We start from the raw sequence: 22802 nt of genomic DNA, 5'->3' as shown, positions 1-22802 counted from the left end.
ACTTCAGACCTTCTTTCACTAATCTACCACCACCCAGGACACCACATTTTGGCTCTTTCACACCCGAATATCACCATAGAGTGAGTAGAGTGACACAATCGCGCGGATCTATTTAACTTGGATGCTCCTGCTGCGCAAAGATACTGCGGCATTTCCTTTATACTAGGTGAGTCGCAGCGCATGTTTGTATCGCTCCGCCGGCAGAGGAAATGCTCCTAGACCAATCACATCTGTGTTTACACCTTCACCTGTCAAACACACACCCTCTGCTATATTTTCTCTCTGAAAGGTATGATTTCTGTATTTATTACACTTTGTATTTAAATGTGAACACCGTGGAGAAAGTCACCGTGTAGGCATGGTAGCTAGAAAGCCGGTTAGACTATAAAACGAGAAGCAGCCGGGGTTAGCGAGGTTGGCGCCCCCGGAGCTAACAGCGAGCTGGAGCTGGTTATCTGTCCGCCTGGCTGTTTTTAGCCGATTATCAGAAAGTCCTTGCGGCTAATCACCCCGAGGCTGAGGTCGGAGCACAGCGATGTGTGTTAGCTTAGCCAGCCAGGCTAAACAATGTTTGAATCACTTGGCTTTTGTTCGTGAGAAGAGGGTTAATGTTAGCCTTCATGCTAACAGGTCCAGCCATGCAGGGCATCCTCAAGCTAGCGATAAAGATGTTAGAGGAGAGATGCGACGAGTTAGCATGCGCGGTGCACGGTTCATTTGTCTATATTTCTTATTTATTTGTAGAGAATTGGCAACAAAGCGTTGTTTATAGTCACAGCCGCTGCAAAGTTAACGCTTTACCATGCTGCAGAGAGCCAAGTGCTCTTTGTTTCTCTCCACATGTCTCGCTTTGTTGCATTTTAATGTGATTGTTAGCAATAGGAGAGTTGCGGCTGTAACGTTAGTTGCTTAATTAACCCATTAACAAATGGTGGAAGAAGTGTTGAGAGTAATTACTCACGTAGCTATACCACATTGTCAAAATAAAACAATTAAAAGTCCTTCGTTCAAAATTGTACCTAAGCATTAACAGCAAAATACATTTTCACATTTAAAAAGTAAAAGTACTCATTATATGGGAGAATGGTTACATTACATTACACGTGCATTAATTAATATTGCTGCATTAATGTGTAAGTAGCCTTTGACTGTAGTATTTGGTTTAGGAGGCGCTAATTTTAGCATCTCTGTTTGCTGTTGAGTAGTTTAATCTGTTATGATGCATCATATAAGCTCATTATGGCGTCTGTTTCTGCAAAGTAATTATTGCTGTTAAATACATGTAGATGTGAACGTAAATGGAGCAAACAGTACAATATTAGCCTCTGAAATGTAGTGAGGTACAAGGTAGATTTATTGTCACATTACAACAGGTTGTAAGGTGAAGTATAAAGTAGCTTAAACTGGAAATGCATGTACTATACCTCAGTAAATGTACTTAGTTGCGTTCTGCCATTTCCTTTTAACATACAGTTATCCTCCTTGTTACTTTGTAAGCAGCTTTAAGATTGTTAAAATCATATTCCACAGTGTTTGGCAGGGTTACATAGATTATCTGTCGGCTTGTTCTCGAGCTCTTCACTGAGGCTGTATGATGTTTTCACAGAGAAAAATATTTAAAACCTGCATGTATTTTTTGGCTGCACCTGTCCATGAAATGGGAATATTACAACAGTCTTTGGCTGCACAGCATGCGTTTGTAATACCTGACCATCCGACTGCCGTGGGGTTGAGTTATTTTTCCCCTGTGAACCCAGTATCAGACACCAGGGGCTGAACTTAAAAAATCGAGTGAGAGAAAAAGAAAGGGACCTTGTGTTTCACAAAGCACAGAACAGACTCACATTTGGTGGTTACATTTGAATTGGTATAACTGTAAAAATAGGACAATGGGCAGAGACATGTGGAGAGAGGAGAGGAGGGGAAGGGAGACGAGGAGAGTGAATCAGATCCAGCCAGTATAAGGTGCAGTGCAGTGTGGGTGTTCACAGAATTAACCCAGCCTCCGTGCTGTAGAGCTTTTTGATTCCCTGTGTTCACTTTTAGTTTTTCTCCCCTTTCTTGTGTGTACCCAGGAGCTGAAACACACACTCACACTGAAGCGCCTACGGTAGCCGCTAACTGGACGGACTCTCTGGCAATTGACCTTTTGCAGGTAAGCCTGGGCTCACGTTGTACTTTACAGTTAGACTAAGCTACGTCTGCTTGATCAGTTCTTAACTTGGTGTTACTGCAATTAAATATTTCCCGAAAGACTTGCTTCTTCCTCCTTGAGATGCACATTGTACTTTTTTTTCTGTAATTACATTTTCCTGCCTTGTAGAGGGGGTTTTACAGCTTCTTTAACAGCATGAGCAGATTTCACGTGGCAGTTATGATCTGAACACTGGGAGCCTATAGTAACATTTCAGGAGACACAATCCTACTGGAACATTTCACAGATCGAAGAAAGAAACACAAAGTCACTGTTGTGCTCAGCCAGAAGCGTCACACAGCGAGGGGATGGATTTGCATGCCTGTTTTTATGCGTGAGGAAAAACATCAAAGTTATCAAAGCAAAAATATTACGTCAAAATTAGTGTTGCCTATAATTTAAGACAGCTCAACTATTATTTCGGAACATGACTTTATCTTAAAAATGGAAACCAAGGAAGAGGCGAAGGCTGATTTCTGCCATCAGCTGTTAATTAGAGAACAGTTTTTACCAGGTTCTCGTAAATGTGTGCGTTTTAGCGTTGTAATGATTTTTATTTTATTGCTGCACCAGCTGTTTGTGGCCATAAAAATGCAATTTCCTCCATAAATCACAAGACCCCTCTCTGTGCTCGCAGAACATGCACAGTCAGAGGAGCAGATTTGTAGGTAAAAAAGTAAAAGTGCCCGGGGAAGACTTGGACAAGATCCCGTGATTGTGAATCACAAGGAATGCCAGCAACACTTGTTTTTAGTCGAGGACAGCTCTCAGTGTTATGACTTATGATAACCCTGTCTCTAAGGCTTTGTGGCACCGTGTGTTTGTCTGAGGCTTGTAAAGTGTTAATTGGAGCATCTCAGGTGTAACGTGCAGCATCGGTGCACTGTAGCAATGCCACAGAGGCAGCCTTAATCTGCTGGGGCTTGTGGAAAGCAATCCTAGAATACAACAGTGCATTCGAGGGAGGGGAGAGGAACAATGTAACAGAAGCAGTTTGAAACTGCCTCTGTATTCCTGATGGCTTTTTGCTTTTGGATTATAGAGTTAGTACTTTATGAATATGAAATTTCATGCAGACACAGCAAACTAATTTCCTCCTCGGACATTATAGTTTTTGATTTATTCATTTTTTTTTGCACTCCGTCCTTCCCCACCTGTCTGTCTTAGTGGAACAGCGGAATAAGTCTTGAACAATGAGCTCAGTTGCAGTGTTGACCCCGGAGAGTTTTGCGGAGCATCGCAGTGGCCTTAAGGACCAGGACCTTACAGGTAACATCGGGCTGTCATCTACTTACCTGTATTTACTTTTGTTAGATGGGTCTCGCCCCGGTAGCCCAAGCTAGTTAGACACTTATTAGCCCGAGAGATCAGGTAAACATATTTAGATTTTCTCCTGCTTTGCTGTGTATTCTCTGTTTTCTTGTACTGTACATCATACTTGATACCTAACCCTTGTGATTTTTGAGTTACAATACATATTATCCGTCCTTCCCTTTTAAATAATCCTCCTCCTATACATCCATACATGCTTGCTGTTTTCTTCCTCCATCCTTGCCTTATTTATCTTCGTCTCTCCGGGGCAGGCTGCGTCCCGGAGGATGAGGCCTACATCCCCACCTACCTGGAGGCCTTCCCTCCGCTGCCAGAGAAGGGGGCACCAGGGGAGAAGGCCGGGGAGCCGGCTCCAGCGTGGGGGAGCAAGATCAGGCCCATCAAAGCCTCTGTCATCACCCAGGTCAGGCAGCCACTGACTGTATAAACATACAAATGTAATGAGTGAACACATTAAAGAAAGAAGAAAGTTTGCATGTGAACAATAATTTACATATTATTTTGACTTTAATGTTTATCCTTCATGCAAAAGATAAGAATGAAAGTAAAACACTTGATGTCGTTCATTCTTCTGCTCTCTTTAAATATTTTTCTGACCATAACTAAAACAGCAGTAGAGCTGGTTAATAAGATGCACTCGTTATTAGGGCTGAACGATTTGGGAAAATAATCTAATTGCGATTTAAATTATTATTTTTTTTTATACCAATATTGCGATTTAAAATGCGATAAATTTTTAAGCCCCTTATCTCCTGTATTATTCAAAACGGACAAGCAGTAAATCAGTGTATAGTATCACCAACACAATATTAGCTAGATTAAACACACACTGTTCTTTCTTGTAGGTCAGGCCTGTGTTATGATGAAATTAGGTGATGCATGAATTGCACAAATTATTATTATGAGCTATGGTGGAGAAGAAATATCAAATTTTAATAATATGAGAAAGATAATTTAAGAGTCAAGTCATGGCATTAAATGTATATGATATAGGTCTAATATCATCAGGTCGGCCTACCTAGAGATCACAAGAACTAAGTTCCCCACAGTGTGTTATACAGTAAGAGATTAATACAAAACCCACAGTTCAACCACCAATTAATGAGTCCTTATCTCAGTTCTAGTCCACCTTTCTGTATCCCAGGAAGCAAACAAAAAATACTCAGTTTGAGGTTCAATTAAAAAGTTGGCCAACGAAAATAAAACCAAGTGACGCCTCTCATTTATAAAAGATAAGCTTAGTAATTCTCCGACAACACCTGAGTTTTTACCCACCACCACCACCAAGTTACCCGCAGGTGGCGGGTGCTACTTTCATTTCCTGTGTGACACTAAAGTTTTTGTCTTGTCAGCTTCTGTCAAGCGTAAGGCCATTGTACAACAAGTCAAGGTACAGGGTAAGGTGCGAAGTTGATGCTTCGTCTGCAGACTGCTTTACTCTTGTGTGTCATGTGAGTGTAATCGCAGCCTTTGCGATTTAGAAAATCTCGTTTTATCACATCGCGATAATATCGCAAATGCAATTAATTGTTCAGCCCTACTGGTTATCATAAACAATAATCAAATGAGACACTTTCCCTGCAACGTAGGTGTTCCATGTGCCCCTGGAGGAGCGTCGCTACAAAGACAACAGCCAGTTTGGGGAGGGGGAGGAGGCCAAAGTGTGCTTGGACATCATGCAACGGACGGGGGCCCACATTGAGCTGTCCCTGGCCAAAGACCAGGGCCTGTCCATCATGGTCACCGGCAAACTGGACTCTGTCATGAAGGCTCGCAAGGAGATCGTAGCTCGCCTACAGACGCAGGTAGTTGTTTAGCCATAGTGTGTTTGATGTCCAAACCTTTGGACTGTGGGACACTGAGTGCATGGCAGCAGGGTTTTCTTGACTTGTCTTTTTTGACTTAATAAAGATTAAGTAGAAAAAAATGTGTTACTGTATCCTAACATAATAAAGGGAATTAAATTGTTTTAAATATAACCATTATTTTACACTCCTAAAGGAACATGGCCCCTCCTTGTGTGGTGAGTTAATACTGTAATATGTAAAAAGCAGGAATGTGGGAAGCATAAATAACCAGTAACAAAAGAAAACATTCATTAATATAATCATGGAATGTAAGTATTAATCAAATGCGTCATGTGTTGGTCAAGACCATTGCTGCAAATTAGAGTTGAATTATCATTGCAGCAAGTTGAATTTTCCCAAGATGCTGAATAAAATTAATGTAAGTTGTTGCTTTAATTTTCACAATTGTAGTCAGTCGTGAGATTATTACCATTAGTGTAATTACTGTAATTTAGCCACTTTAAAAATGCCCGTTGCAACTTCTTTCTCTGTGAAACAACAAATTGGCACATTGTCTTCTGGTTTTGAATAATGTTGTGCTTTTATGGATTACACATTCCTGTATTTAGGAACGTCTATCTTTACGTGACTGAAAGGAAGCGTTTCACCAGGGTTTTTTTTGTCTTGATCGTGAATACCATGGAAAAATACCAGTGGATGACAGATTGCACCTCTTAAACTGATAAACGGGACCAGCGACGTTTTATTGTTACAATCTGTTACTTTTATAGGTATTGGTTGATTTTCTATCCTCACAAAATATCACAACAGTGGTTTATTTTAGAAGATAACGCAGGGACATTTACTTCAAGCCACAGCTTCTGTGCAGGCACGCCACTTTAGGACAAGAAGTTGAGCTGAAAAATGACCGTCAGCTCCCAAGGGTGGCCTTTCTGGGCTTCAGCAGCAAACATGCTGATTTCCACTTCAGTTGGTGCACTGAGGTCCACCTGTTTAGCTGAGTTGCAGTTATTGATACAATAGTGCAGAAAAACACTTTGTCCTCTTCGCAAGGTTGAATGCTTTTGATGTTGTTTACCTACTGAAAACTTTTCATTATTACTTTACTTAAGTTTCATCCAGTTACTGTGAAACTATAAAACTAATATTCCCCTCTCTCATAGCATACAACTCCTGAAGGTGTCCCATCAACAATTGTGGATTTTAGTGAATATATCTGAATCTGAGCTCCTGAGAGAGCTCTGTATGACGCTAATGAAGTCAGCTCATGCAAAATAATGTGCCCCGATCCAATGATGCGCTGCCATTTCTCTATAGTGGATCAATGCAAATTTAAAACGTCCTCCTGCTCCTTTAGGCCTCAGCTACGGTTGCCATCCCCAAGGAGCACCATCGTTTTGTCATTGGTAAAAACGGTGAGAAGCTGCAGGAGCTGGAGCTGAAGACCGCCACCAAGATTGCTATTCCGCGTCCGGACGACCCCAGCGCCAACATCCGCATCACTGGCACCAAGGAGGGCATCGAGAAGGCACGCCACGAAATACTTCTGATCTCTGCTGAACAGGTCAGCCGTGGTGTTGAATTTGTGACGTGATCTTTAGAAATGTCGGCCTGAAAGCTAACTTGGTTGAGGGTTAATCAGAATTGCAACAGACTAACGAGTGAGTAAATACTAATAACTCTGTGACTCCGCCATTAAGAGCTGAAGACTATAATTGTCTGTTTATAGATGCTAGTTAAACTCACTGATTTATGTATCGAATTTCTTTTTGATACTTTATTAATCCTAACCATGGCCGCCGCCTCCTCCTCGTCGTCACGCTCACCAGGACAAGCGTGCTGTGGAGCGTCTGTCCCTGGAGAAGGCTTTCCACCCCTTTATCGCCGGCGCTCACAACCGGCTAGTGCAGGAGCTGAGCCAGGAGACGGGCGCTCGCATCAGCATCCCACCGCCCAGTCTGCCCAAGGACGAGATCGTCATCACCGGGGAGAAGGAGGCTGTCGCCCTGGCGCTCAGCCGCATCCGAGCCATCTACGATGACAAGGTGCGTCTGTTCAAAAGGTTTTGTAGAGCTCACGTATCTTCGTTCTAACTGAGTTTAACCATTTAACTGCAGCGTTCACAGTTTGATTCCGCTGGGAAAGTTTGTTAAATGCCCTTGTTTGTCTCTTTCTCTGCAGTCAACTGTAAAAATGATGATTTCTCTGTGCTCACTATGCTCATTGTCTATATGCTTTGTTATTTCTGTTATTTTGCATTTCCTCAAGTTCTTTTAGTTTCATAAACTTTTCTTTTTCTTTCCAACATGTTTGTGTCAATCAGTTTAAAAAATATTTTCATTCTAACACTACTGATGATTATTTGATCAGTTTTTGTAATTTTCATCAAAATTTCAAGGGATTGTAAATTAAGAACGCACACAAATATCTAAGTAAGCATAGCAAGAAACTAAAAAGCAAAACAAACAGCAACACAAGAAAATTGAATCATGGACAGGGACCAGTCTTTCCTAACTGCTCTTGTTCTGACTTACGTTCACATTTTAGACATTCAGGTATTGCTGTTACCCAGAATGACTTGCTGTGAGCGAGCAGATATGGGTTTAGTTAAAGGCTTTATGGCAGGACACACACGTGACTGCAGATGTTAACTTTGTGGTTCTTTGTTTTCACCGCAGTCTCCCTTTAACCACTCGTTTACTCTCTACCTCCTTAAACCTCTTCTGTAATTAAAAAAAAAAGTTTGGTAGAGTCAGACAAACGGTGTGTTTTTGGAATGAGGAGGTTTTATCATTGTGTTCAACAGTGGTGGTGTTGTATTTTCTACCGCACAGAAATTTACACATTCTCTACAGACGTTTACAGGAAAAGACGGATGGATGGCGGCAGCACGGAGAGTGTGTGTGTGTGCGCGCGCGTGTGTGTGTGCGCGCGCTAGATGGACGCTGATGATAGGCAAGCCGGAGATTATGTGCAGAGAAAATTGGATTTCACCAGCGAACAACAGGATAAGAATGCTAATGTCATTTAGTGCATATGTATGAGAGGAAAAAACACATGTTTTCTCTGTTCTCGCTTTCAGTCTCTAACCTGTCTTACTGTGCCTCAGTCCTTCCTGTTTCCTGACTTTCATTCCTCTTTCTGTCACCTGTTTTTTACCATCCATCCCTCACTGTGCGCCTCAATTGCCCCACTTCCTCCTGCTGTCCGTCCTTTCACCACCGTTGTGTTTTCCGGGCTGCTCACTCATTCTAATCCTCTCGCTTTCCGCCCTGCAGAAGAGGAAGACCACTACCATCTCTGTGGAGGTGAAGAAGTCTCAGCATAAGTACATCATAGGTCCAAAGGGCAACACCCTGCAGGAGATCCTGGAGGCCACGGGGGTGTCTGTGGAGATGCCTCCTCTGGACTCTGGCTCAGAAACCATCATCCTCAGGGGGGAGCCTGACAAGCTGGGGCCGGCGCTCACGCAGGTGTACGCAAAGGTAAGGGGGAGAGGGGAGGTTGAAAATCCATGAGAAAAGTTTAATTTATACTTCTGTGTTGGATCTACGCTGTAGCCTGACACGCACCTCCCCAAAAATGTAACTACACGTCACAGCGATGCAGACCGCAGGAACTGTGATTGATCGGCTTGCTAGCATCGCATTTCCTCCTACGCATTTGCGTCTTGTCCTGCCTCAAGCATTTCAAGGGTCGTACATACACGTTATCTCATTTCTGCGTTTTAGTAAAAAGTAACTGCTGTTCGACATCGATCAGCTCCAACAAGTTTCAGTCGCCATTGCATGTAGTACAATCTTAACAGGCACGATCACATCCCAATTATTGAAAGGCAGGTACATTAAAATCTTTGGGTGCATAAACGAGCTTGTAATTGTCGACGCATGCAGCATACAAAAAGGGAAATAAGTAAGGTACACAGGAGCGTGGAAGAAGCACGATATTCCACCATTTAAACAGATGTAGTGTCCATTTAGTCCACAATCTAATGCATAGATAATTTCTCAATATTATTAGTAGTTTGTGTTTTCATCTTATGGACTTATATCGGGTGCAGCAAAACAAGCTGAAAACTTTTCACCTCATGAAGTTGATATGGCAAAGGCAGTTGCTTATTTACACGTCACGCAGACCGAGAGAAACAAAAGCTTTCATTTGTTCATATCTGGCTCTTTAGCTGCTAAATGCTCCACTAGGGTCATCAGTAGGTGGTGTGTAGTAGGTTTATCAGAGCACTTTAGTTAAAACCAGCTGATGAGAGCGGTGAGAATGAAGCAAAACAGTAAAGTTGTGGGCTGTAAAACCAAAACAATGATCCATTGATAATATAAAATATTTGTTAGTGCAGCTTTACTTTCCAGCCATTTATTTATTGTTGGTGAATCAGTCTAAGCATTTATTTTGAGCCAGAGAGATTTTAACTTGTAAGCCTTTTGTCCCTGTGCAGGCGAAGAGTGTGATGGTGATGGAGGTGACTGCTCCGGCCTGGCTGCATCGCTTCATCATCGGCAAGAAAGGACAGAACATCGGGCGGATCACACAGCAGCTACCACGGGTAAGAGGAGAGATGAAACACACGTTCTGCTTCTACAATATGACAGAACACTTTGAGCGTGTAGGATAAAGGGCGTTCTCCAGTGGCAGTGAGTGGGATCTTAAATCATTCACATCAACAGAGAGTGGTGAACAGTAATATCATGTTTGTGTAGGTTCACATAGAGTTTACGGACGGTGAGGAGCGCATCAGTCTGGAGGGGCCAACGGAGGAGGTGGAACAGGCTCAGGCTCAGATACAAGAGATCATCAAGGACCTGGTGAGTACTCACTCAGTAGAAAGTGTAAAAACCCGCACTACATCTGAACTGTGTCTCAGTGTAGCTGCTCTGTGAAATTATCACGTTTCTGTTAATAAGATGCAGAATCTTTATCAACAACTTGTGCCACAAACACGGCGCACTCTCCCGACACATTTACCAAAGATACAATAACAGATCTGACAATAACAGTGAGAATTTAGTTTTTCCATTAAAAATGTGGTTGACTGTAAAATGGGGTGAAGAATCTCGGGGAAGAATATTGATGTAAAAAAGGTAAAACTGTACGGGGTTATTAATCAAACACTAGATGGTGTTTGGCATTTTTAGATCTGTTTCAACGTGAGGATTTACTGCTTTTATATAATTTTAAACCTATTCTTAGTGTTTTGAAACGTCTGTCAGACGAAACAAACGTGGACTGTTTGAAATTGGGGTTGGCATTTTTTACTGTTTTATAGACTAAACCATCAGTTAATAGAAAAAATGCTTTTACAGATTAATCAATAATAAAATGTTAGTTGCAGCCCTACATGTGATGTGTATTACAAAAAGGTGATTGGTATTAATCACTAATTGCCTTAATAAAAAAGGCAATTAGTGATCTTCAAAGGCTCATAACACAGTCAAAAGCTCTGAATTCTTATTTCTCATTTAATTCAAAGTAGTTGTAGCATTTTCACCCGAAATGCCATGAAGCAGTGTTGTATCAGAGGCTCTTCACTCTTAGAATAAAGAGACGTGGGAAAGCTGAGAGATTTCAGAAAAAGGAATAATAAATAGATATGTATTTGATGGGGTTCAGCACTGTAGGTCTGTGACAAATCTGAAATCTCTGTGTGCAGCTGGTGAGGATGGACTACACTGAAGTCATCATAGACCAGCGTTTCCACAGACACCTCATTGGAAAGAACGGAGCCAACAGTGAGTACACTTCTGCTCTGCTGATCGCAACAGAAAAAACTGGGACATCTACGCTGCTGGGGTTCAGAGTTCAAATGCCAGGGGGACCAGCCATTTTTAAATATGTGAACTTGATGATAGGATGAAGCGCTTCAGAGAAAATCATCCACCAGATGGCCATGTTGTTCCTGTTTTAGCATCTTGTGCAGATTACTCGTGTGGTTGTCCACTGATGGAGTCATACAGAGTGTTAAGTGTTAAACTGGTTTCCACAACAGCACTATGATCATATTTTGTGGCATACTTATGTCGTGTGTCTGTTGTAGTGATCATATTATGACTCTGCGCTTCTGACAAGCAATCTGGCATGCACTAAAATCAACTTTAAGACATTTAACATCTGCGGTAATAAAGTCTGAAGGGCTTGAAAGGTGGCTGTAAAGAGTTTCAGCCGTCATGGCGCACAGAGGCTGTGGTCTGCCTCGGTTCCTGTCAAGCACAACGGCCTCTCTCGGAGGACTCTCCACCTCAGTGATATTAACGGGGCTCTTCTTTTTCAATCTGTGTTCTTCTGATTCAATTCAATTCAATTCAATTTTATTTATATAGCGCCAAATCACAACAACAGTTATCTCACAGCGCTTTTCATAAAAGAGCAGGTCTAGACCGTACTCTGTGATGATATTTACAGAAGCCCAACAGTTCCCACCAAGAGCAAGCACTAGGCGACAGAGGCAAGGAAAAACTTCCTTTTAAGAGGCAGAAACCTCGAGCAGAACCATGGCTCAGGGTGGGCGGCCATCTGCCTCGACCGGTTGGGGTGAGAGAGAGAGAGAGAGAGAAGAGAGAGAAAAAGAGAGTGAAAGAGAGAGGGATGTAAGGAGAGAGAGAGGGGAGGGAGGCAGCCTACACAATATACACACAGAGGTACAGACAGCGAAGGTAATGTTGCTATAAACTAAATGAAAAATGGTACAGATATTTATAATTGTGTTAATGGTAACCATCGTAATGTTAATGATTATAATAACAATAAGACTAGCAACAATAGTCGTTGCAGTAGAGGGTGTCGAGTAGGAACACGGGGGCAGCAGGCGACCCGCAGCCACAGATCCAGACTCCACAGCTCCAGAGCCAGAAAACCTGCAGGAAGTGATAGGAGGAGAGAGGAGAGGGACGAGAAAGCACAAGACTACCAGAAAGGGGAGAAGTTGTGTTAGTAACATGCAATAATGGGATAAGGTTGCATACAGAGGGAGAGAAAGTAGAGGAGAGAGGAGCTCAGTGCATCATGGGAAATCCCCCGGCAGTCTAGGCCTATAGCAGCATAACTAAGGGATGGTTCAGGACTACCTGAGCCAGCCCTAACTATAAGCTTTATCAAAGAGGAAAGTCTTAAGCCTACTCTTAAATGTGGAGATGGTGTCTGCCTCCTGAACCCAAACTGGAACCTGGTTCCACAGGAGAGGAGCTTGATAGCTGAACGCTCTGGCTCCTAGTCTACTTTTGGAGACTCTAGGAACCACAAGTAACCCTGCATTCTGGGAGCGCAGTGCTCTGGTGGGGTAGTAAGGTACTATGAGCTCTTTAAGATAAGATGGTGCCTGACCATTAAGAGCTTTGTAGGTAAGAAGAATGATTTTAAATTCTATTCTGGATTTTACTGGAAGCCAATGCAAAGAAGCTAAAACAGGAGAAATGTGATCTCTTTTCCTGGTTCCTGTCAGAACACGTGCTGCAGCATTCTGGATCAGCTGAAGAGTCTTAATGGACTTTTTCGAGCAGCCTGATAATAAGGAATTGCAGTAATCCAGCCTAGAAGTAACAAATGCATGGACTAGTTTTTCTGCATCATTTTTAGACAGGATGTTCCTGATTTTCGCAATATTACGTAGGTGAAAAAAGGCGGTCCTTGAAATTTGCTTAATGTGGGACTTAAACGACATGTCCTGATCAAAGATAACTCCAAGATTCCTCACAGTGGTGCTGGAGGCCAAGGCGATGCCATCCAGGGAAACTATATCTTTAGATAATGCGTCACGGAGGTGCTTAGGCCCCAGAACAATAACTTCAGTTTTATCTGAGTTTAACATGAGAAAATTACAGGTCATCCAGGTTTTAACATCCTGAAGGCACATTTGAAGTTTAGCTAACTGATGAGTTTCATCTGGCTTGATCGATAGATATAACTGAGTATCATCTGCATAACAATGAAAGCTAATGGAATGTTTCCTGATAATATTGCCTAAAGGAAGCATATATAAAGTGAAGAGGATTGGTCCAAGGACAGATCCTTGAGGAACTCCATGAGTAACTTTGGCGTGCATGGAGGACTCATCGTTAACATGTACAAACTGAAATCGATCTGATAAATAGGACTTAAACCAGCTTAGAGCGGTTCCTTTAATGCCAATGAAATATTCCAGTCTCTGCAATAGGATCTGATGGTCAATGGTATCAAATGCAGCACTAAGATCTAATAAAACCAGTACAGAGACAAGTCCTTTGTCTGATGCAATAAGGAGGTCATTAGTAATTTTCACCAGTGCTGTCTCTGTGCTATGATGAGCTCTAAATCCTGACTGAAAATCCTCAAATAAACTATTGCTCTGTAGAAAGTCACACAGCTGTTTAGCAACTGCTTTCTGATCTTCTCCTTTACCTCATTTACCCTTTTGTTCTTACTGCTCCTTGTCCTGAGCACGAGCACAAATGTCACATGTTGTGCCGATTGCCTTTAACAGAGCCAGTGCTACGTATAAACACCAGGGTTTTTTTTCAGCGTGTGCACTGAACGGACAGCTAGCGGACCGTGAGGAGATATTCACTGAAATTGACAAGAAGTGTATTGGATTAGCTGTCTCCAGAATTGCGTACCCCACCGTTAAGACTTTTCTACTGCTAATTTAAAATGCCTTAAAGTTGGCTCCATGACAGATGAACCTACGTACTATTTACAGCGACCTTTCAGGCCTACAGGGGTTAGTGTCTTGATCCTCAGAAGATGTTGGTGGAAAAACGTTCTGTCACATTATCCAACCGTGCTTGCTTTTCTTCACCCTCGCTACAGTCAATCGGATCAAGGAGCAGTACAAAGTGTCGGTACGAATCCCCCAGGACTCTGAACGAAGCGGCCTGGTCCGGATCGAGGGAGACCCTAAAGGAGTCCAGCTGGCACGCAGAGAGCTCATTGAAATGGTCCAGAGAATGGTGAGAATGGGGTCAAAGTTTAGGTTGGTTCATTCATTCATTCTAATGGTCGGCATAAAGCAAAAAAAAAAAATCTCCGTACACAAACTCTTAAGTGTCCTGCCCACACTTTTTTACATTTCCAGGAAAACGAGCGCACCAAAGACCTGATCGTGGACCAGAAGTTCCATCGGACAATCATTGGCCAGAAGGGAGAAAAGATCAAAGAAGTTCGAGATAAGTTCCCTGAGGTGACCCTTACTGCTCTTTAGCTCGCCTATTCATCAATGTTAATTTGTTTTTTATCCAGGTCTAATTTAATTTTACGAGTATTACCTCATCTATTTCCAGGTCATTATAAATTTCCCCGACCCATCTCAGAAGAGTGACATTGTCCAGCTGAGAGGGCCGAAAAACGAGGTGGAGAAGTGTGCCAAGTTCCTCCAGAAAATCATTGCCGACCTGGTACGAGCGACCGTTTTCTACCAGTGTCTCTTGATCTGTCTCCGTCTCTCTACGCTTGACCTCACAGCAGCTTTCTTTCTTGTCGTAGATTGAGAATAGCTTCTCGCTCTCCGTTCCCATCTTTAAGCAGTTTCACAAAAACATAATTGGTAAGGGTGGCGCCAACATCAAAAAGGTGAGACACTGAAAATGATCATGTCTGATTCCAACGTTGAAAACTGTTTTAAGCAGGTGTTTTAGCCATATTGTTATGTTACATTATGTTAATAACAGATGATGTTCATGCCGCCAGATCCGTGAAGAGACGAACACTAAGATCGACCTGCCGACAGAGAACAGTAACTCTGAGATGATCGTCATCACGGGCAAGAAGAGCAACTGTGAGGCAGCCAGGGAACGAATCCTCGCCATCCAGAGAGAGCTGGTGAGAGACGTCAACCTCAACGTCATTTGTTGCTAGATGCATGAGTTTTCAGCCGTATCTTGCCTTCTTCCTCATCGGATGGAAATGGTCTGGTCGTCATCACAGGGCAGTATGAAACGTCTTGACAACTGAGCAGCTTATATCTGCTGAGGAACACCATGAGATATGGTTACTTTAACCAGGGACCTTTGTTGCATCTCTTTCTCCCTTATTTCCTGTCATGTCTCTGCTCTTTCTACCTAATAAAGACAGAAAAATGGCCAAATAATAATAATGATGATATGCTTTTTTTAAAAGGTGGAAAAAATGATAAACTATTGAGCATTCATGCTCAAAGTTTGATTCCAGTATAATCAAAGGAGGGATTAGGCAAAGGACAAAAATGCTGTAACTGTAGCTGCATCACAACATCTCCATGGCTCTCGTTTCTCTCTTCATCCCTTCAGGCCAACATTAAGGAGATGGAGGTCACCATCCCCGCCAAGCTGCACAACTCTCTGATCGGCTCCAAGGGCTGCCTCGTGCGCTCCATCATGGAAGACTGCGGCGGTGTCCACATCCATTTCCCCTCCGAGGGCTCCGGCTCAGACAAGGTCACCATCAGAGGGCCCGCCGGCGAGGTGGAGAAGGCTAAGAAACAGCTGCTGCAGCTGGCCGAGGAGAAGGTGGGTGGGCAAAGTTTAAAGAAGTGAGTTACTGTAGAAAGGAAGGAGGGGGCATATTCTTACATCCCTTTCCTGTGCTCTTTACTTTCTTTTCTTCCTTCCTGCCCTTTTCAGCAAGTCAACAACTTCACAGTCGAGCTGCAGGCCAAACCAGAGTACCATAAATTCCTGATCGGCCGCGGTGGAGCCAATATTCGACGTGTGCGGGACAGGACGGGGCGCGCATCATCTTCCCGTCACCGGACGACACCGAGCAGGAACTGATCACCATCGTAGGGAAGGAGGAAGCCGTACGTCAGGCCCAGAAGGAGCTGGAAAGTCTGGTCAAAAACCTGGTAATCACTACACTGCATTTATCTGATAGTAAAATGACATATTCATCTTATCTTGCAGTTAGTTTTAAGTTTAGTTTTAAGTCTTTTTACCTTTAAGTCTTTTTTGTTTTCTTTTTCAATCATCTCTTTTATTGGTTGGTTTACTATCTCAGCTTTCTATATAAGTACAATTATCCCTACCTATACTACACTAATACTTCAAAATATTTCTCTGGTTGTATTTTATTTTAAATTTATTTACACAGTAATTCAGCAATAGCAAAGTAAAAAACAGAAGAAGAAGAAATACAAATTGCCTAAACTTCTGTAAATAAAAAAGGGAAAGATATTTTGAAAAACTGTCATTCATAGGTAGCCCCTTTCTCTACCCTCCACTTACTACACGCCTGTTGTCTCCCTCTCCAGGATGACGTGGTGGAGGACAGCATGGTCGTAGATGTTCGCCACCACCGCCACTTTGTGTGTCGGAGAGGCCAGGTGCTGCGGGAGCTGGCAGAGGAGTACGGTGGAGTAGCGGTGAGCTTCCCCCGTACGGGAGCCAATAGTCAGAGGGTCACTCTGAAGGGAGCCAAGGACTGTGTGGAGGCAGCCAAGAAACGCATCCAGGAGATCATTGAGGACCTGGTGAGAGACATTTGAGAAATAAAGAAACAATACAGAGTGAAATTCAGGTCATTACGATATGTTTTCTGTATATTATCATTTTGATCAATTTTGCCCTCAAAAAATATGTTTTAGAGAAGACCTCAATATCTGTGTTCAGGTCAGTCAGCCACTAAATCACAGGACCTCAATCTAATTCTTGTGGTTTGTCACTAAAATGTTGCCACTAGTAGCTGCAGTTATTTCAGGCAAGATCAGGAGGTCCTACCTCCTGTTTTTAGTTTTGTCTTCAAGGACTCAACATCTAGACAAATTCATTTTTTTTAGGTAATGTAACTTTTCAGAGCAGCAAACGTGTCATATCAAGCGTGATGTGTGTTTGCTCGAGCAGGAGTCCCAGGTGAGCGTGGAGGTGGCCATCCCTCAGCGCTACCACCGTGCCATCATGGGGCCTAAAGGCTGTCGCATCCAGCACATCACCAGGGAGCACGAGGTCCAAATCAAGTTCCCCGAGAGAGACGACAGTGCTGCAGGTCCAAAACATATAACACACAAGAGAAGTGCACCTGCAGCTATTCAGTAATACTAATACTGTTGTTAACATGTTGCATAAAAGCAAATCTTTACAAGTATTGCTCTCCGAGTGCAGGTATTATAACATCTAATGTCACATTATGGATTTATCAAAGTTATATTAATTTAGATTAGGATCTTATAATAACAAGTTAATTTCTCTGTAACTGAAATTGGAATTGTGCCCAAAATTATATGTTTATGTGGGAAAGAGGCGAGCCAAAGACTGGCTTTTCAATCCATTATCTGCGGTAATATTACAGGTCAGGATGCTCCACCACAGGAAAATGGTGAGGTCAGTCCGGAGGCGGAGTTTGTCCCCCGCAAGTGTGACATCATCACCATCGCTGGGCGTGCAGAGAGGTGTGAACTGGCTAAAGCCGCCCTTCTGGTAGGCACCGTCTTCCTTCCTACAGACATGATTCTGTCTATTCCTTTTTTTCCTCATTAATTATCGAGTCACTCCTTCTTCCCACAGGCGTTGGTGCCCATAACGGAGGACGTCGAAGTGTCTTACGAGCTGCATCGCTACATCATCGGCCAGAAGGGCAGTGGGATCAGGAAGATGATGGAGGAGTACGAGGTTAGCGTGCACTCTGTGGCTCTCTGTCTTCTGCTCAGATCGGTGATACAGTGAGAAAAGCTGTTTTAAACATGCCTGGTTATTGGGGTACATTTACTTGCATGTTGTCTGTGTGTGGTTTCACAGGTGAACATCTGGGTGCCGCAGCCAGAGAAGCAGCTGGATGTGATCAAGGTGACGGGCCTGGCAGCGAACGCGGAGCGAGCCAAACAGGGCCTGCTGGAGAGGGTCAAAGAACTGCAGGCCGAGCAGGAGGACAGGGTACATATCTGTAAAACTATAGTGCATTACGTCTCCTTATTACTCGCTCAGTATGTTGGCAGTTAAAGTGTTGTTCTACTGTTGTATTTCTTGTCAGACAAAACTGGAGTAACACCAGCTCCTGAAGGGACTTAATAATTGCCATTACATACATTGTAAAGATATTTGAAGATATTTAAGGTCTCTGCTGCCGCTTCTACTTCTCAGGCCCTGCGCAGTTTCAAGGTAACCATGTCTGTGGATCCAAAGTTTCATCCCAAGATCATCGGCCGCAAGGGAGCGGTCATTTCTCAGATCAGGAAGGACCACGACGTCAGCATCCAGTTCCCGACAAAGGAGACGAGCAGCAGGTGTGTTTATTTGTGTTAAGGCTGTTATGTTGATAAAAATTACATGTTGCCACAAAGTCATTTAAAATATGTTTTAAATGTATTTTCTCATTAATAACTGGCTTATCTTCAGCTCTTAATGGGCACTTTCCAATTCAAACGGCTTTATCCTCTTTTAACCAATTTTTTTGAAATGTACATGTTCCTGATTTTTTTTTTTTTCCCATCCTGGACTCCCCCCGTTCCCAGGATCTGATCGTGATCTCCGGGTACGAGCGTAACGTAGAGGAGGCGCGTCAGGCCATCCAGCAGCTGGTGGCCGAGTTGCAGGACATGGTGAGCCATGATGTGCATCTGGACCCGAGGACCCACGCTCGCATCATCGGAGCGCGTGGCAAAGCTATCCGCAAGCTGATGGAGGAGTTCAAGGTCAGATTCGTTAGGCTCTGTGTGTGTGTTCACAGTTTAATCTTTACTCTGAATACAGGGGAGAAAAGTTCACATTCTGTTATCGTATCTTGTTTGATTTTCACCTGTTGTTCGTGTGTTCAGGTGGATATCAGGTTCCCTCAGCCAGGCTCCGACGAGCCCGACAAAGTGACGGTGACGGGCCTTCCTGAGACTGTCGACAACGCCATCGACCACCTGCTCAACCTGGAGGAGGAATATGTGAGTTCACGAAGACGTAGTAGTAGTCACACATGTTCCACGATAGATAGAAATTGTGTTTCTACTCCGAGTAGCCAAAGTTTCTACTGCACTTTTTCAAGACAACAGTAAACATTAGCAGTGCTTAGTGTGGTCATCCTTTTTTTTTTTTTTAAATAAAAGTGTTTATATAAGCACCTGAAATGTGAACATGTTAAATACAAATACACAAAAAGAACCCAGCAACAGCAGGGTGGAGCAAAAGGAAGCGAAGTTCAAAACAAAAGGTTCATTGGGTTGTTTGAAGAGCAGTTTTTCCCCTCCCCTCCCCTCCCTTCCCTTCCCCCTCCCTCCGCTCTCAGATGCTCAGCGTGACCGAGACGGAAACCTTGGGCAGCGTACATGAAGCCTCCATCTCGCTACGGAGGGGGAGGGGGAGCAGGAGGACTGGATGATGGCAGCGGAGGTCCGGCTAAGGGCTTTGTGGTGCGGGACGCCCCCTGGAACGCAGCAGGGAACAAGGTTGGATGTGCTGATTTTTACCTTACACTCATTTATGAATGTAGAAATATAACGCATATCTCCTCTTTTCAACTGATTCAGATTTACAGATAGAGACCACTATCTGCAGATGGGTTAGAGAAGGAGTTTTAAATGTGTATATAGCTGCAACTTTCAGAGAGACACACTTTATATTTTGTACATTTAGCCTGTTGCCTTGAATCCACGTTATTTGTGCAGCGTATCAAACACTTTGCATCTGTTTGTTTCAGGCTCCCGACATGAGCAGTGCGGAGGATTTCCCCACGTTTGGGACAGGTGTGGCGCCGAAGCAAGCGTCCGCCTGGGGTCCCAAGAAGTTCTGAAGCCGCCTCACCTGGAGGGACGACAAAAAAAAAAAAAAAAAAAAAGTCTGTAAAGTAGATGATGAGAGACAAAACAAATCTCTTATCAAATTGCTGCTCGCCTTCTTCACTCCTCCTCTTCTCGTTAGTCTCCCTTTGCCTCTCTTTCTCTGTAAACTCCTTGTACCGTCCTCCCACAACCAGCCACAATGAATTCTGGGAGAATTATCTCTTCTTTTGTTTCTTATCTGTCTTTTCTTCTTAGTACCTCCTCCTCCTCCCCTCAAAAAAGAGAGAGAGAGGGGAAAAACAGAACATTGCGTGCTCTCTTCACAGTTTTGCTATCCCACTCTGCCTCTCGCTGAAACATTTCAAAAACTACTCCTGAAAATGTGTCACCTCGCTGCAGTACATCAGAAATGTTTAAAGTCCTCAGAGTGTGCCGAATCAGAGCGTAGGGCAAATCTCCTCGGACACCTGAAGCAAGACGCTTTCAGGGAGGTGGTGGTCGTGTATCCAAGTAACGACAGCTAAATCTTGGATTTTTTTTAAGCTCCTAAAAAAACCAGCGGAGTTTTGCTGTGCAAGAAGAGTTTGTAAACAGTGAAATCTTTTAAGGTTCATTTCCTGTGGTTTTTAACAAGGAGATTTCTCATTGGCTCACCTCTCCAGTCGTGTGTGTGTGTGCGTGTGTGTGCGTGCGTGCGTGCGTGTGTGTGTGCGTGCGTGTGTGTGCGTGCGTGTGTGTGTGTGTTCAGGAGGTCTTTCACCCACAGGTGTTTGTAGATCCCCTTTTTATTTATGTCAGAGCTGGGAGCAAAAACAGCTGCTGTAGTCGACTTACTGGAGGTTTCCTTTTTCAATCATGATGAATCAAAAGACATGGAAGTTTGTTTGTAATGAAGGTCACAACTGTTTTATTTATTTAAAAAGAAAGGAGCCGTTTTATTTTAACTACTGTGATCATGCGTTTTTATAAAAGCACCCACTGTAGCTTGATGCTTTTAACCTTATGTTTGGGAGTGAATGCCGTACGTCAGGGTTAACAGTTGTTATGTGTAACTGTACAAAGAACTTTTCGCTATTTTTTTAAACTGTGTGGGATTTTTTTGTTGTTATTGTTGTTGGTTTCTGGCATATTTTGGAAGACTGTATGCGCGCGCGTGTGTGTGTGCGAGTTAAGATGTGTATTTGAATGAAGCTGAACCAAACTTTCACATTGTCTTTGTCTGATTGTCTCTCTTCTCAGAGCTCATTTAGAGGTTTTTACCCTCTCAGCTCGTCATTAACACTTGATTTTTACTGTCAACATGCACACAACGCTGCTTAAAATCTGACCTCCCCTTCCATAAAACACACTCCACATCTACAGCTGCACTTTGGTTTTCTCTCATTAAAGTGATTCACATGTATTTAGATATATTTTGTAGCAAAAAGGTTTGTTGCCCCCTTGTTCCTTTCTCCAGTTCTGACTGAATACAACACGTCCTGTTGCTAAACCGTACAATTGGCACAGATTTCAGTCAGTTTAATCAAAGCTTAGTTTAGCTTAGCATAAAGGCTGGAACCTGGTGGGGGGGGGGACCGAAAAGGATGGGTTGTGGGACTAGGATAAGTTGTGTGCTGTTAACTATTTCTTGGCAAAAAGTTGGGCGCAGTGGCTTCCTCTTAGTTCACACCGTCTGAAACCGCAAAGTCGTTATCACATTTCTAATTAGATACAGTGGTTTTATTGGTGAGCTGCTAGAGGTGCTGGTAGATGTATGTTTTAACATTAAAACAGAGCAAAGCACCATTTTGTGACGTCACCTTGTACGTAACTCCCTGATTCGGTCATGTGGCGTTCTCGGCACAAACCTTTGGGGAAAATTCAACTAAAAGTCTTTTCTTTTGACCTGTACAAATACTGTTTTGACTTTTCTTCTACATTTAGGTTTGCGTAGGGAACACTATGTGACCGAATAACAGAGGAACGTATGGCGGGCTTTCAGCCGACATGCTAAACTAAGCTAACCCCGTCCTCTCTCCATGTCCTTGAACAAATTGCACAAATATGAGATTAATATTGACAAAAAATGTGAAGTGTATTTCAAACTACAACAGCGTGAGGAAGACCTCGGGACCTGATTGACAGCTCTTAGGTTAGCAGACATTAGATCAAAAAAGAAAACTCAGGGTCCAACTTAAAAGTCAAAGCTCGTGCAGAAATTTGAAGCTGACGACAAATTAATAAGCCGACTATGCAACACAACAGGATCATACAGCAGATCACTGTCTGTCAGTGGTATTTTATTGTACTTAGTTACAATTATGACATCATTATGTATGTTTGTGGGACAGTAAACTAGTAATTTTTTGTTGTTGAACTCTTGGCTGAGTCTCTGCATTTTTAAATTCCTTCGTGTGTGTCTGTACTTAACTGACAGAGCTGGAAGCAGCCACTATTTCTGTAAAAAAGCTATGAAAAATCCACTATTGGCCTTAATGAGTAATTAGTCTACAGCATTTTAGAAAAGGGTTTGATTGAGTAAGTATGCAACACTGCAATAACATGTCAGTGACTGGACTTTTTTCCTACTCTTAAATAAAATTTGAAAAAAGGAACCAAAAGCATCAGTAGATTGTCTTTTCTTCATGGCATATTTGTTTTACAGCCCATCCATCCATCGTCAACCGCTTATCCTGCACACAGGGTCGCGGGGGGCTGGAGCCAATCCCAGCTGACATCGGGCGAAAGGCAGGGTACACCCTGGACAGGTCGCCAGTCCATCGCAGGGCCATGTTTTACAGCCCAGTGTATAAATATATAAAAAAACAATTTAACCATC

At 43.0% G+C, this 22802-nt stretch overlaps 1 protein-coding gene across 1 annotated transcript; it reads left to right on the top strand.

Moving 5' to 3' along the window:
- The first annotated feature begins 170 nt into the window (after positions 1-170).
- hdlbpb (high density lipoprotein binding protein b) lies at positions 171-21189 on the top strand. Its single transcript, XM_038732699.1, is given in 31 exon segments — positions 171-289; positions 2076-2155; positions 3362-3463; positions 3778-3929; positions 5116-5331; positions 6692-6898; positions 7164-7379; positions 8613-8819; positions 9785-9892; positions 10047-10151; positions 10997-11075; positions 14125-14264; positions 14390-14494; positions 14595-14708; positions 14797-14883; positions 15001-15132; positions 15579-15797; positions 15912-16014; positions 16017-16132; positions 16538-16756; positions 17127-17268; positions 17572-17699; positions 17787-17891; positions 18018-18152; positions 18360-18474; positions 18477-18502; positions 18731-18910; positions 19034-19150; positions 19492-19521; positions 19523-19651; positions 19903-21189. Coding segments are annotated over 29 exon segments (3801 nt in total). The 5' UTR covers positions 171-289; positions 2076-2155; positions 3362-3387; the 3' UTR covers positions 19996-21189.
- Positions 21190-22802: the final 1613 nt, after the last annotated feature.

The sequence above is a fragment of the Micropterus salmoides genome, unplaced genomic scaffold (assembly GCF_014851395.1).
Source record: "Micropterus salmoides isolate LMB-PRFRI ecotype aquatic unplaced genomic scaffold, ASM1485139v1 Ms_hic_scaffold_2, whole genome shotgun sequence".
NCBI lineage: Eukaryota > Metazoa > Chordata > Actinopteri > Centrarchiformes > Centrarchidae > Micropterus > Micropterus salmoides.
Note: the sequence above shows the minus strand (reverse complement) of the source record. Positions and strands in the feature narration are given on the sequence as shown.